The 15,618-nt window shown below is 35.5% G+C and overlaps 1 protein-coding gene across 12 annotated transcripts in view; it reads left to right on the plus strand.

The window, feature by feature from the left end:
* Window positions 1-15,618, plus strand: part of IL6ST (interleukin 6 cytokine family signal transducer) — a 59,918-nt gene that overhangs the window by 7,714 nt on the left and 36,586 nt on the right. For 4 of the 12 annotated variants that reach the window (XR_011430116.1, XR_011430117.1, XM_005604257.4 and 1 more), the window contains exons 2-3: window positions 7,703-7,790; window positions 12,717-12,795. Coding sequence is in view for 8 of the 12 variants with exons in the window: in XM_005604257.4 (XP_005604314.1) it covers window positions 12,732-12,795 (64 nt within the window). In the remaining 4 variants the exon portion in view is untranslated. Of the gene's footprint in view, window positions 1-1,403; window positions 3,434-7,702; window positions 7,791-11,635; window positions 11,726-12,716; window positions 12,796-15,618 lie in introns of those variants that run through there. The other 8 variants (XR_011430115.1, XM_005604255.4, XM_070245846.1 and 5 more) reach the window with 4 other exon arrangements.

Consider the following 15,618-nt stretch of genomic DNA (forward strand, 5'->3'; position numbering starts at 1 on the left):
ACCTGAAAGAATACAGCCTGTTTCCAGTGAACTGTGTCCTAGGACAAAGTTTGAGAGTATTTATAGGAATACAAAAATATCTGACACCCAACAAGGTAAAATTCACAATGTCTGACATCCAGTCAAAAATTACCAGACATGCAAAGAACCATGAAAATACAATGTATAAGGAGAAAAATCAATCAATCAAATCTAGCACAGAGCTGATGTTAGAATCACCAAAGACATTAATTAAAACAATTGTTATAACTGTATTCTATGTTCAAAAAGTTGAGTAGAGTTATAGAATATATGAAAAAGAACCAAACTGAATTTCTAGAGATGAAAAATACAATGTATGAGATGAAAATACACTAGTTAGGATTAATGGCAGATTAAACATTGCAGAGGAAAAGATCAGTAACCTTAAAGACCAGCAGTTTTATCATAAACAAAACACAGAGAAGAAAAGAAAAAAAAATGAACTGAGCATCAGTGAGCTGTGGGAGTACTGTAGACGTCCTGATATACATGGTTATTGGAGTTCTCAAGGGTGGGAGAAGGAGTGGCAGAGACAGAAATATATTTAAAGAAATAAAGGCCAGAATTTTTCTGGATTTGATAAAAACTGTAAATCAGCAGATCTAAGAAGTTCAACAAACTCTAAGCACAAGAAACAAGATGAAAACTACACTGAGGTGCCTCACAATCAGATTGCTCAAAAGTAATAATGAAACTAGCTGTAAAAAACTTAAACACATCCAGAGGGAAAAAAAGAGACATTTTATACAAAAGAACAAAGATAAGGATAAATTTCTCATTAGAAAACAAGGCAAGTAAGAAGTTAGTGGAGCTACATTTTTAAAGTACTGAAAGAAAAAAACTATCAATCAAGAATCTATACTCAGTTGAAAATATCTGTGAAAATGATAAAGTTTTTTAGATATACAAAAACAAAGAATTTATCACTAGCAGACTCACACACAGAAAAAGCTAAAGGAGTCCTTCAGGCAGAAGGAAAATATCAGATGGAAACATGGGTCTATGTAAAGGAATGAAAAACTCTGGAAATGGTAACTACATCAGTAAATATACAGATTTTCATATTATTTAAGTCAAAATAAGTGACTCTTTAAACGAAAATAATAACAATATAGTTTATAACATTTGTGAAGTGCATGTGAAGTTTATAACATATGTAAAATTAAGTTGTATTTCAAAAATAGCACAAAGGTCAAGAGGGGAGAATTGGATGCATACTCTCGTATAGGTATACCTCACTTTATTGGGCTTAGCTATATTGCATTTGGCAGATACTGCATTTTTTACAAATTGAATGGTTGTGGCAACCCTGTGTCAAGCAAGTCTATTGATGCCATTTTTCCAACAGCGTTTGCTCACTTTGTGTCTCTGTGTCACATTTTGGTAATTCTTGCAGTATTTCCAGCTTTTTCATTATTATATTTGTTATGGTGATCTGTAATCAGTGTTTGTTGATGTTACTGTTATAATTGTTCTGGGGTGCCACAAACAGCACCCATAGAAGAAGACAAACTTAGTTGATAAAATGTTGTGTGCGTTCTGACTCCTCTACCTATCCGCCATTCCCCCATCTCTCTTCCTTTCCTTGGGCTTCCCTATTCCCTGAGACCCAACAATATTGAAATTAGGCCAGTTAATAACCCTACAGTGGCATCTAAGTATTCAAGTGAAAGGAATAGTCACCCATCTCTCACTTTAAATCAAAAGCTAGAAATGATTAAGCTTAGTGAGGAAGATGTGTCAAAAGCCAAGACAGGCTGAAAGCTAGGCCTCTTGTGCCAAACAGTTAGCCAAGTTGTGAATGCCAGGGAAAAGTTCTTGAAGGAAATTAAAAGTGCTACTCCAGTGAATACATAAATGATAAGAAAGAAAAACAGTCTTATTGCTGATAGGGAGAACATTTTAGCAGTCTGGATAGAAGATCAAACCAGCCACAACATTTCCGTAAACCAAAGCCTAATCCAGAGCAAATCCAGAGCAAGACCCTAATCCCTTCAATTCTGTGAAGGCTGAGAGAGGTGAGGAAGCTGCAGAAGAAAAGTTTGAAGCTAGCAGAGGTTGGTTTATGAGGTTTAAGGAAAGAAGCTGTCTCCATAACATAAAAGTACAAGGTAAAGCCACAAGTGCTGATGTAGGAGCTGCAGGATGTTATGCAGAAGATCTAGCTAAAATAGTTAATGAAGGTGGCTATACTAGAAAACAGATTTTCAGTGTAGACAAAACAGCCTTATTTTGGAAGAAGATGCCATCTAGGACTTTTATAGCTAGGGAAGAGAAGTCAGTGCCTGGCTTCCAAGCTTCAAAGGACAGGCTGACTCTCTTGTTAGGGGCTAGTGCAGCTGGTAACTTTAAGTTGAAGCCAGTGCTCATTTACCATTCTGAAAATCCTAGGGCCCTTAAGAATGATGCTAAATTTATTCTGCCTCTGCTCTATAATTGGAACAACAAAGCCTGGATGACAGCATGGTTTACTGAATATTTTGAGCCCACTGTTGAGATGTACTGTTCAGAAAAACGGATTCCTTCCAAAATATTACTGCTCATTGATAATGCATTTGGTCACCCAGGGGCTCTAATGGAGATGTATAATGAGATTAATGTTTTCATGCCTGCTAACACAACATCCATTCTGCAGCCTGTGGATCGAGGAGTAATTTCAACTTTCAGGTCTTATTGTTTAAGAGATACATTTCGTAATGCTATAGCTTTCATAGATAGTGATTCCTCTGATGGATCTGGGCAAAGTAAATTGAAAACATTCTGGAAAGGATTCACCATTCTAGATGCCGTTAAGAACATTAGTGATTCATGGGAAGAGGTCAAAATACCATCATTAACAGGAGTTTGGAAGAAGTTGATTTCAACCCTCATGGATGATTTTGAGGGTTTCAAGACTTCAATGGAGGAAGTAACTGCAGATGTGGTAGAAACAGCAAGAGAATACAATTGGAAGTGGAGCCTGAAGATGTGACTGAATTGCTGCAGTTTCATGGTAAAACCTTAATGAATGAGGACTTACTTTTTATGGATGAGCAAAGGAAATGGTTCTTGAGATGGAATCTACTTCTGGTGAAGATGCTGTGAAGATAATTGAAATGACAACAAGGATTTAGAATATAACATAAACTTAGTTGATAAAGCAGTGGTAGACTTTGAGAGAATTGACTCCAATTTTGAAAGAATTTCTACTGCGGGTAAAATGCTATCAAATACCATCATATGCTGTGGAGAAATTGTTCATGAAAGGAAGAATAAATCAGTGCAGCAGAGTTCATTGTTGTCTATTTTAAGAAATTGCTACAGCCACCCTAACCTTCAGCAACCATCACCCTGATCAGTCAGCAGCCATTGGCATCGAGACAAGACCCTCCAATAGCAAAAAGATTACGACTTACTGAAGGCTCAGGTGATGGTTAGTATTTTTTAGCAGTTAAGTATTTTTTAATTAAGGTGTGTACTTTTTTTAGACATAATGCTGTTAGTCATTTAATAGACTACAGTGTAGACTATAGTGTAAATGTAATTTTTATATGCCCTAGGAATCATAAAATTTGTGTGACTTCCTTTATTGCAATATTTGCTTTATTGTGGTGGTCTGGAACCAAACCCACAATATCTTTGAGGTATGCATGTATACTTTACTATGCATGAAGTGGTATAATATCACTTGAAGATAGACTGTGATAAGTTAAAGATGTATACTGTAAACCTTAAAGCAACCACAAAGATAACAAAACAAAGAACTATAGTTTATAAGCCAACAAGGAAGACAAAATGGAAATCATAAAAAATATTTAGTTAAAAATAAAGAGAAAAAGAAGACAAGGGAAACAAAAAACTAAGTAGAAAACAAATATGAAGATGATAGCTTTAAACCTACCTGTGTCAGTAATATTAAATGTAAGTAAATTAAATACCCAATTGGAAAGCAGAAATTGTCAGATTAGATGCAACTGTCTGCCACCCACCAAAAATAATACTCTTTAAATATGAAGAAACAAGCAGGTTAAACCTAAAAGGATGGGAAAAGATATACCATGATAACACTAATGAAAAGAAAATTGGATTGGCTATAATGATTTCAAAGTAGATTTCAGAGCAAAGAATGTTACTGAGGGTAAAGAACATTATTGCACAATAATAAAAGTCAGTTCATCAAGAGGAACTAATAATTATGTGCCTAATAACATAGCTTCAAAATACATGGGGCAAAAACTGAGAACTGCAAGGAGAAATAAATAAAGCCACACTTATATTTGGGGATCTCACTACCTCTTTTTCAATAATTGATAGAGGGAGTAGACAGAAAATTACTAAGAATGTAGAAGATTTGAACAACAGTATCAACCAAATTGGCCTGATAGACATTTATGTAACACTCCACCCAGTAACAGCTGTGCTTTTTAAGTACACACAGAACATTAATTTCTTATAAAGCTACATTGATGACTTATAAAGCTACAGTCACCAAGACAGTATACTAGTAGCATAAAGATAAGCACATAGGTCAATGGAACAGAATAGACCAGGAGTTGGGAAGTTACAGCCCACAGGTAAATATTGTTAGAATACACCCACACCACTTTGTTTATGTACTATCTGTGGCTGCTTTTGTGTGACAATAGCAGATTAAATAGTTCCAAGAGACCCTATAGCGTACAAAGCCTAAAATATTTACTTTCTGGCCCTTTAAAAGTTTGCCCACCCCTGGAGTAGAGAGTACATTAATAGACCCATACATATATGGACAACTGATTTTTGACAGAAGTGTAAAGGCAATTCACTTGAGAAAGGATAGTTTTTCAACAAATAGTTCTGAAACAATTGGTTATCCACACGTAACAAAATGAACTTGAATCTCTACTTCATAACATATATAAAAGTTAACTTATAATAGTTCAGAGACCTAAATGTAAAACCTAAAACTAAAGCTTTTTTTTTTTTTTAAGATTTTATTTTTTTCCTGTTTCTCCCCAAAGCCCCCCAGTACATAGTTGTATATTCTTCATTGTGGGTCCTTCTAGTTGTGGCACGTGGGATGCTGCCTCAGCGTGGTTTGATGAGCAGTGCCATGTCCGCGCCCAGGATTCGAACCAACGAAACACTGGGCCGCCTGCAGCGGAGCGCGCGAACTTAACTGCTCGGCCACGGGGCCAGCCCCTAAAACTAAAGCTTTTAGCTAGAAAATATAGGAGAAAACCTTTGAGACTTTGGGTTAGGCAAAGATTTCTTAGATACAGCACCAAAAGCACTAATTGATAAATTGGACTTGATTAAAATGAAAACTTGTGCTCTTTAAAAACACCGTTAAAAGAATGAAAAGACAAGACACAGGTTGGAAGAAGATGTGTACATACCAATTTTCTAATAAATACCTTATATCCAGAATATGTTTTTAAAACTTTCAAAACATAATAATGAGAAAGCAACAAACCAAGTTAAAAAGTGAGCAAAATATTTGAAGAGACGCATTACCAAAAGAGGATGTGGCTAAACATACACCTACCATATGACTAAGTTATTCTACTCCTAGGTATTTTCCCAAGAGAAATGAAAGCTTATGTCCATGCAAAGACTTGGGACTGGTTAAATTATAGAGTATTTATACACTAATAAATATATTATGCACCTGCTCGCAGCAAGGGAGTCAGTGTGTTCATCCAGAAAATAATATTAAGTACTTATTATGCTGGGTATGATTCTAGATGCTAGGAATATAACAGGGAACAAAACAGACAAAATTTCCCGCCTCGTTTGCTTACATTGTATTTTGGGGCCACAGACAATGTATTCGTTTCCTAGGGCTACTGTTAACAAAGTACCGCAAACTAGGCGGCTTGAAACAACAGAAATTTATTCTTTCAAGGTTCTAGAGGCCAGAGCTCCTTCCGAGATTCTGGGGAGAATTCTTCATTGCCTCTTCATAGCTTCTGGTGGTGGCTGTCAGTCCTTGGCATTCCTTAGCTTACAGCTGCATCACTCCAGTCTCTGCCTCTGTTGTCACATGGCGTTCTTCAGATGCGTCTCTTCTTATAATGACACCAGTCATACATATTGTATTACTACTCCAGTATAAGATCTTAACTAATTACATATACAACAGCCAAACAGGGTCACATTTTGAGGTACTGGGGGGTGGGACTTCAATATATGTTTTTAGAGGGACACAATTCAACCCATAACAGACAATAAGCAAAATAAGTAAATTAAATAGTGTTATAAATTTTATTTTTTTGAGGAAGATCAGCCCTCAGCTAACATCTGCTGCCAATCCTCTGCTTTTTGCTGAGAAAGACTGGCCTTGAGCTAAGATCCATGCCCATCTCCCTTCACTTTTTATATGTGGGACGCCTGCCACAGCATGGCTTGATGAGCCGAGCCATGTCTGCACCCAGGATCCAAACCGGTGAACCCCAGGCCACCGAAGCGGAAGATACAGAGTTAACCGCTGTGCCACCGGGGCGGCCCCTATGTAGTGTTTTAGAGCAGTGGTTGGCAAACTGTGGTCCGCAGACCAAATCTGGCATGCATCTTATTTTTGTAAATAGAGTTTTATTGGAATTCAGCCACGCCCATTTGTTTACATGTTGTCTATGGCTGCTTTTTCATACCAATAACAGAATTGACTAGTTACAGCAGAGACCTTAAGGCCCACAAAGCCTAAATTTTTATTATCTGGCCCTTTACAGGAAATGCTTGCCAACCTATTTCAGAAGGTGTTAAGTGCTATTGAGAAAAAACGGGAAGGAGGGGATAAGTAATGAGTGTAGTCAGGGAAGACCTGCATGAGAAGGTGAATTTGAGGAAAAGCTACAAAGAATTAATCTTCATGTATTGAATTAGATGTCCAATATGTAATGTTAAGTGAAAAAAGCAAGTTACACAACATTATTGTGATCCCGTTTTTGTAAAATAAGAAAGTATATATTTATACAATATAAAGTTATAAGTATATACATTGAAAATTTTACAAAATTATCCACTAAATTGTTCACAGTAATTCTCTCGGGATTATAGGAGACTTTCACGTGATATATTTTCAATTTCTATTCATTTGTAAATTTTTAAATAATTATGTATTTCCTTTGCATTTTAAAATATTGTCATAAATTTAATTTCTTATGTGCTTAAATTATATCAAAGGCTTAGTGTGTTTAAAACAATAATGGAGGATTCAACTCCTTCCCTAAATTTGAAGTTATCTTGTTACATTTAGAAGAGGAACCACCACTACTTATGCTAGAATTTAACCTACTACTGAACAAATCTTAAAATGAATTTTTACATCTCTATGTATAAAATAGTTTGGCATAGCCTTAAGTTACTGGTAGTGGAAGACAAAAGGTACGATTCTGTTAAGGATTTACTTTAACTGCTTTTGTCAAATTCAACAAAATGTTCCTTTCACGTTTCTATGATGTTACTTGGACCTCAGGGAAGTTCCGATTAGGCATGGGGGAGCTAATAATGTTTCCAAGTTATGTATCAAAACAACAGTAGGATGTTTGAACACTCTTATACAAGTATTTATGGGACTGTGTGATCTGAAGCTCACAAGATAGTCTGAAATGGGATACTTTCTGAAAACCTGAAAGCTTAATAGCAGGCAGGGATTTAAGAAGTACACATATAATGTGTTATCTAAGCCACCTTTCTGAACAAGGCTCTCCTCTCGTTACAGTGAGACCCAATAAAAAGAGCATGACATTTGGAGGCAGAAGACTTAGTTTCAAATCCCTGCTCCTTCACTTACTAATTTTGTGGTTTGGGTAAGTAACTTTGTCTAGTTTTTTTCTTTTGTGAAGTTCCAATAGTTAATTCCTGCCATTCCAAACCCATAGAATGTACAACACCAAGAGTGAACTTTAAGGTAAACTATAGGCTTTGGGTGATTATGGTGTGTTAATGTAGGTTCATCCTTGGCAAACTGTACCATTCTAGAGAGTGATGTTGATAATGGGAGGGCTATGCATGTGTTGGGGCAGAGGGTATGTGGGAAATCTCTGGACCTGCCTCTGGGTTTTGTTGTAAACCTAAAACTGCTTTAAGAAAATAAACTCTTTAAAAAAATAAAATGTTGGGGCCAGCCCAGTGGTGCACCAGTTAAGTTTGCACGTTCTGCTTTGGTGGCCCGGGGTTCGCCCATTCAGATCCCAGGTGGGGACCTACTCCCCGCTTGTCAAGCCACACTGTGTCAGTCATCCCACATATAAAGTAGAGGAAGATAGGTATGGATGTTAGCTCAAGGCCAGTCTTCCTCAGCAAAAAAGAGGAGGATTGGCATCAGATGTTAGCTCAGGGCTAATTTTCCTCAAAAAAAATAAATAAATAAAACATTAATCCCTGCCTTACCCACCTGCTTCTTTAAGATATTAGGAGAATCAAGTAGAATAATTTACATGAAAGCACTTTGTAATGTAAAATAGTATACAAGTGTTAGTACTTATGAATTTATAATTACTAGTAATGGAATAAAGCAGAGTTGGATAATATTTTAAATAATTTGATAATTAGTTTATACAGTCTAGGCATGAACAACTTTTTGCAAGTTTGTTCAAAGTAATACTGTACAATGTAACAAATGTAAAAGATACCATATTGAAATTTTCCCCATTCTGATCCCTGCTCAGCTAATTCATTCAACAAATTTTACTTTGCCTTCTGTTTGGCAATTGTAGTTCATCTGCTATTCTACAATTATAGTAGTAAAGTTAGTATAGTAACAATGTTTATACTAGCATTCTTCCTCACATGCAATGTAAATCTAAATGTATTATTCATTCTTTTTCATTCTGTTCTTGTGTCAAATTAAAAATAAAAAGAACAGAAACTCAAAACTCACAAGCCATAGATAAGAAAAATAATTTATAAAGGGCAAAACTATTAAATATTTATCAATTATAACTCCACTGCTTTTTCTTCCACCTGAGAAAATCCATGGGAATGAAAGCGAATGAGAATGAACAACTATAGGGATAGTATTGAATTTGTTCTAATTTCTTTAAGTAATCATTCATAAACTTTGTTACTTTAACATTAATAGTAGTGAATCACTTATGATGCATCTTATAGCTCCTTTCAAAACATGAGTGTGATGAACCGGGTATACAGGAATTGCTGCTGTAGAAGAACTACTCTGTTCCTGGAATAAACCTTCCCTGTATATGTGATTAGTAGTCATGCTTTGACTCCATAGAAGCTGCCAGGATAACATGCAGATTTCAAGGAAAATTAATGTATGCAATATGTAGCTGTAATCTATGCATAGGAACTTCTGCAAGAGATGAGGAAAGAGGATAGTGCTAGAAATATATCTTAAATTGAATATTTTCTGTCAACAGAATGAACGGAGAGGAAAAATAAGCAGATACTGTCAATTCTGTCAATTTTAAAACAAGATAAGCCCCAAAATGAAGTTGACTATTATTACATATAATATTTTAGATAACATTGCTGTGTCTCCATCTCTTAAGTTTGGACTATGAAATCAAGTTCCTTAATCAGATGTTCCTGTATCACGTGTCAATGACAATCCTTTAAAAAATAAGGAAACATTACTTTCTAACTGTTAAAATGTGAAATCTACCTTTGCCGTTTTTGCTTTTACTGTCATGCACCGTATAACGACATTTTGGTCAACGACAGACCACGTATGCAACAGTAGTCCCATAAGATTAGTACCATATAGCCTAGGTGTGTAGGCTATACTATCTAGGTTTGTGAAAGTACACTCTGTGATGTTGGTACAACAATGAAATCACCTAATGACACATTTCCCAGAATGTATTTCTGTCATTAAGTGATGCATGGTTATACTTGTGTTTCATGGCACTGCTCGGATATATCTAATTGCTTTGAAGAAATCATGAATACCTTCATGGGACCTCTGGTTTTTTGTTTTCTTATGAGAGTATAGTACATCGATAGAAAGATTGCCAATTTTAAGGAACTGTAGAGGAACCTCTCTACAATGTGAACAAGGTACTTGGTAGGGGGAGTAGTCCGGATGGCATGACCACATATACTCTACCAACGTACTAAGATATTTTATTTGTTTTGTTATTTTGATGAACAGTAGAATGATGTGGTGGATTTTTCTAATATGAGACTTAAAAAATTGGAAAGTAAGGAATAAAACAGGTGGAGGAAAATGGTTCCTGGAAGTTACTTCTTTCATACCTTTACCTGAGACAGTCTAAACAGTTCATTATCAAATGATTTTGTTACAGTGACTGTTACGTGGTTAGGGAGTACAAAAAGTCAAGTTAGTATTTAAATTAAAAGAGTACTGTGTTCCAAATGTAGTATGTGAAGCCCTCATCAAGAAGTTTTATTTAGGAGAGAAAATTTACACATGAAGTATTTTTTAATTTAAATTATATTTATTTATTTATTTATTTTTCTGCTTTATCTCCCCAAACTCCCCCGTACATAGTTGTATATCTTAGTTGCAGGGAAATTATATTTATTTTTTGACTAAGTACTAGAGTCACATGGTACAACATTGGAAAGGTGCAAAGAGTGTATGGTAGAGAGTCTCCCTACCACTCTGGTGTCTCAAACACCCAGTGACAGCCAGTATCTGAATTTTTATCCTTCTGGAGGTATTTTATGAATATATAACGAAATTAGTGTATGTTTTCTTTTTCGTTGTTGTTTTTGCCCACAAATAGCAAATGATACTCTTCTGTACCTTAGCAGTGTATTTTAGATATCATTACATATCTGTACATATAGAGCTTCCTCATTTTTTTTTGGTGGCTACTTGTATACTGTATTTGGATATGCCATAATTTAACTATCCTCTATTCACAAACATTTAGGTTGCTTCAGCCTTTTACTATTAAAAACAAAGTTGTAGTGAGTAACCTTGTACATGTGTTGTTTTGCTCATATCTATAGGATAAAATACTGGAAATAAAATCATTAGATTTAAACATATGTATATTTTAATTTTGAGTGATAGTGCAAAACTGGCCATTCACCTTATCTGGATAGGGTTTTGTTGGTTTTTAATTGAAATCTAATTTACGCAAAATGAAATTCACAATTTTATGTGTACAATTTGTTGGGAAGGTTATGTCAGTTTACACTATAACCTGCAGTAGATGAGATTGCCTTTATGTCATAGTCTCACAACACTGTGTTGATAACTCTAGTTTTTATATTTCTGCTGGTACTAGAGGTGAGAAGGATATTGGGATAGTTTTTGTTTTGTTTGCTTGTTTACTATGTACAACTTACATACAATAAAGTCCACAGATCGTAAATGTACAGCTTAGTGAATTTTTACTACTATCCAGATCAAGATATAGAAATGTCCAGCATCCCAGAATGCTCTCTTTTGTCCTCTTCTCCCCCGAGAAAGATAACCACTATTCTGACCTCTCTTACCACAGGTCGTTTTTCTGTTTTTGAACTTCATATAAAGGGAATCATGTAGAATATACTTTTTTATATCTGGTTTCTTTCTTCTCTATCATATGTGAGATTCAGTCGCGTTGTTGTGAGTACCTGTAATTTATTCTTTTTATTGCTGTGATTCAACTACTTGAATATACCACAATTTATCTGTTCTGCTGTTTATGAATTTTTGGTTCCTTCTACTTTTCAGCTTCTATGAATAAAATTTCCATGAACACTCTTGTACATGTCTTTTGGAGGAGTTAAGCACTCATTTATTTTGGCTATACCCCCTGTCTGGGTAGGTTTTGTTTGTTTTTTATTGTGGTCTGATTTATAAACAATAAAATTCACCAATTTTTAGTGTACAATTTTTTAGGAAACAATTCCCTGTGGGTCTCTTGCACTTCTGCATGTCTTATGAACAAAAGCCCTTACTGCATTTTTTCAGACTATCTTTTCAAGGATATTAGAAGATAGAAATGGTGTCTCTCCATAGAGCAAAGGCAGGCTTGCTTATAGCCTTGGAAAATAGAGGTAATGGCTCCTTCCCGAATAAAGTATAAGTCTTCATGTGGGCACATATTTTTATTTCTCTTGGGTGTATTCTTAGGAGTGGAAATGCCGAGCCTTATGATGTGCTTTTAACTTGGTAAAGAACTGCCATATTGTTTTCCAGCGTATTTGTATCATCTTGCATTCCTATCTGGGTAATTTTAATTTGCATCTCTTATTATGAGTGAGGTTGAAAGTATCATTTCATATGTTTGAGTTACTTGTATTTCCTTTTCTATAAATTGTCTATTCAACTCATCTGGCCTGTTTTTCTACTAGATGTTGGAATTTTTTAGTGATTTATAGGCATTTTTCATATATTAGGGGATATTTTGGTCATACTATGAATTGCAAACTTTTTTCCATTGTCTCAAGTATCTTTTGAGGTTGCTTATGTTGGGTTTTGCCATGCAGAAATTTGTTTCTCTGAAGTTCTCAGTCTCAGAGTACTTATTAATAGTGCAAGACTTCACATAATAAAGAAACAGAATTGCTCTTTTAATTGTTCTTAAAGTATAAGTTATGTTTTCCAGCAATATTTTACATAGCATTAATTTCAGGAGGAATAAAGAACAATATTCTGAAGACTTAGACTTGTTTTCTGCATTCTCATAAGAATTTTACCACCTTTTAGAAAACAGCTACACAATGGAAACAAGAGAGTTTTAGAAATTGTGTCTTAACTTATTATGTGTAATGAGGAAAAATATTAAAAATAATATTACATGTCTTTACAGAAATATCTGTGCAAGATGTTGACGTTGCAAACTTGGATAGTGCAAGCCTTGTTTGTTTTCCTCACCACTGAATCTATAGGTAAGATTTATGAAATACCCCACCTCCCAACCCCACAGATTAGGTTTATGTATTTTTATATAATTATGTAGTTAAGTTTATGCTTAATAATTATGCTTATATATTTATTCTTTCTAGGATCATTATTGAGAGAATAGTGTTGTTTTAAAAATTATTTTAAGCAGTAAAAATACTCTTGTTAAATTATAATTTGTATAATTTGAGTTGAAACACTCAGTCACTCAGTAATCCTAAATGCTACTTAACTATACTAACAGAATTTTAAGGTAGGGAAGGAAGAAAATATATAGCTTTTTTCTTTAAATAAAGAAATAGAAAATCTTTTAACACTTTGCTCCTTAATGATCAAGGGTGTCACTGGAGCAGCAGGGTGATTGTGATACCAAAATAAAAAGGTCACTTAGAGCAGTACTGCTTAAACTGGTCCACAGCCTGATGTCTGCCTGACTACAGGCTATTACTGGTCCACAGTGAGATAAGTACAGAAATTAACATAAATGTCTAGAAACTCTCTTGAACAATTTGACATAGCTGTAACATTCAAGCATGTGATCAGTGGACTTGTCTCATGGAACATAGTGTAGAACAAAAGTGCAAGTTTGCAAAGGATTGGGAAAAAATAATACCAAACCAATCCTTCACCACAGATAGTTAGAGAAGCTCTAAATCAACTCCTCTCCAAATCCAAGAATGCAACTTCTTTTGGAACACTTCAAGTGACAGAAAGCTTACATTGAAAATCTTTTTTATTTAGAAAGTCTTTCCTTATTCTTGAACCCAGATTTTCTTCCTTTAATTTTTTTTCCATTGATCCTATTTCTAGGATTAATCCTAGTTCTGGTTCTCTTCCCACTGCTCAATTCTTCAAGCATTGAAGGACTGCTTTCATGTGTCTCTAAGCCCTCTCTTCCCCGAACTAAACTTACCCAGTTATCCTAATCATTGTTTATGGGACTTGGCTTCCAACCCTGTACGTAGTGATTACCCTCCTGATTGTGCTCTTGGTTGTCCATGTCACATTTAAAATATAATACCATTCTACTTCTCCCACTTACCAGCTGTAGGACTTTGGCCGGTCACTTAGTCTGTGCCTCAGTTTCCTGGTCTATAAGATAGGGATAATAATGGTTCCTACTTTCTAGGGTTATTGTGAGGATGAAATGAATTAGTATACATTACAAGATACAGAAGGCGTTTGGACAGTGCCTGGCCCACACTAAGCATTATAAAAATGGTAGTAACTATATATTTATTACGAAGGTTTGAATAAAATGCATTTAAGAAAAAAAAGTAATGTAACAGAATTAGGGCATGGTCTGAATGTAGTGACTTTAGTACTTACTTTGATCTGAACATCATTTTTATTAAAGCAACATAGTTTTTTACCAGCTGAGATAAACCATAGTTTTCTATTAAGCTATCAGTCAGTGAAAATTCTCAGGTTGTTTTCAGATGAATTACTTTTAAACCATTTCCCCTCTACCCTATGTTTTTTTCTTATCAACCTAAATAGATATTTTCCTCTCTGGCAGAGTTCATTTTATTACTTTTAGGCTATCTGTGTAATCTTTTAACATAATTTTGAATCCTAACATTGTCATCCAAATTGTTGGCATTCCTTCATAGTCTTGTCCTTTGCTAATTTGGTAAGTGTGTGTGTGTCTCTTGCTCTGTTTTCCCCGAAGTTGTTGATAAAAACGTTGAAAATAAAAGGACTACATTATCTGTTGCTGCCTCACAAAACTTCATGGCTTAAAATGTTATTATTTCTCATGGTTTCTGTGGGTCAGGAATACCAACAGCACAGCTGAACTGGTTCATCTGTGCTCTGTGATGTCTGGGGCCTCAGCTGGAGTATTCAAAGACTCGGGGCTGGAATCATCTGAATGCTCATTCACTTCTCTGTCTAGTGTTGATGCTGGCTGTGTAGGCTAAGGGCTTTGCTGAGGCTGTTGGCCAGAACTCCACACCTGGTCTCTCCATGTGGCCATGACTTCCTTACAACATGTGGCTGGGTTCCGAGGGCAAATGCCCCAAAACAAAAAGAAAGCTAGTCGGAAGTTGTATTCTTTTATTGATCTAGCCTTGGAAGTCCCGTAGCATGCTCCATTGGCTGAGGTGGACATAAGCACCCACACAGATCTAAGGCAGGAGGAGAATTGAGACTCCATTTCTTTGTGGAAGGATTATCAGTCACATTGTAAGAAGAGCCTGTGGGATGGGATATATAGGTGTAACCGTCTTGGGACCATGGGAAAATACAGTCTGCCCCAAGGACTGAGGTAGGCACTTCAGCATACTCTACTCAAGACCTTCCTCTCATTGCCTTGTTTCTAACTCAATACTTTTTGTATATGAGTAATCAACCAGTTAAAAATCTCTTAGTTTGCACTTATGCAATTTCTGTTTTTGTAGATCAGGAACAACCAAGTATCAACAGTTTCATAATGCTCATTCTAATATTTGTTACAGTATATTCTAATGCACATTTCTTCATCTTCTCCACATGAATACCCCAATTAACTTTATCAAATACCTTTTTTAAAATTAAAATTCTCTCTTTCTACAATTTAATCTCAAATAGCCTGGTAGCCCTATAAAAATAGGATTAATTTGGCATGGGATGGTCTTATTTTTTAATTTTTAAAATTTTTTTAAAGATTGGCATCTGAGCTAACATCTGTTGCCAATCTTTTTTTTCCCCTCCTTCTTCTCCCCAAAGCCCCCCAGTACATAATTGTGAGTGCCTCTGGTTGTGCTATGTGGGCTGGCACCACAGCATGACTTGATGAGCAGTGCCATGTCCATGCCCAGGATATGAAC

The sequence above is a fragment of the Equus caballus genome, chromosome 21 (assembly GCF_041296265.1).
Source record: "Equus caballus isolate H_3958 breed thoroughbred chromosome 21, TB-T2T, whole genome shotgun sequence".
In the NCBI taxonomy this organism is placed as follows: domain Eukaryota; kingdom Metazoa; phylum Chordata; class Mammalia; order Perissodactyla; family Equidae; genus Equus; species Equus caballus.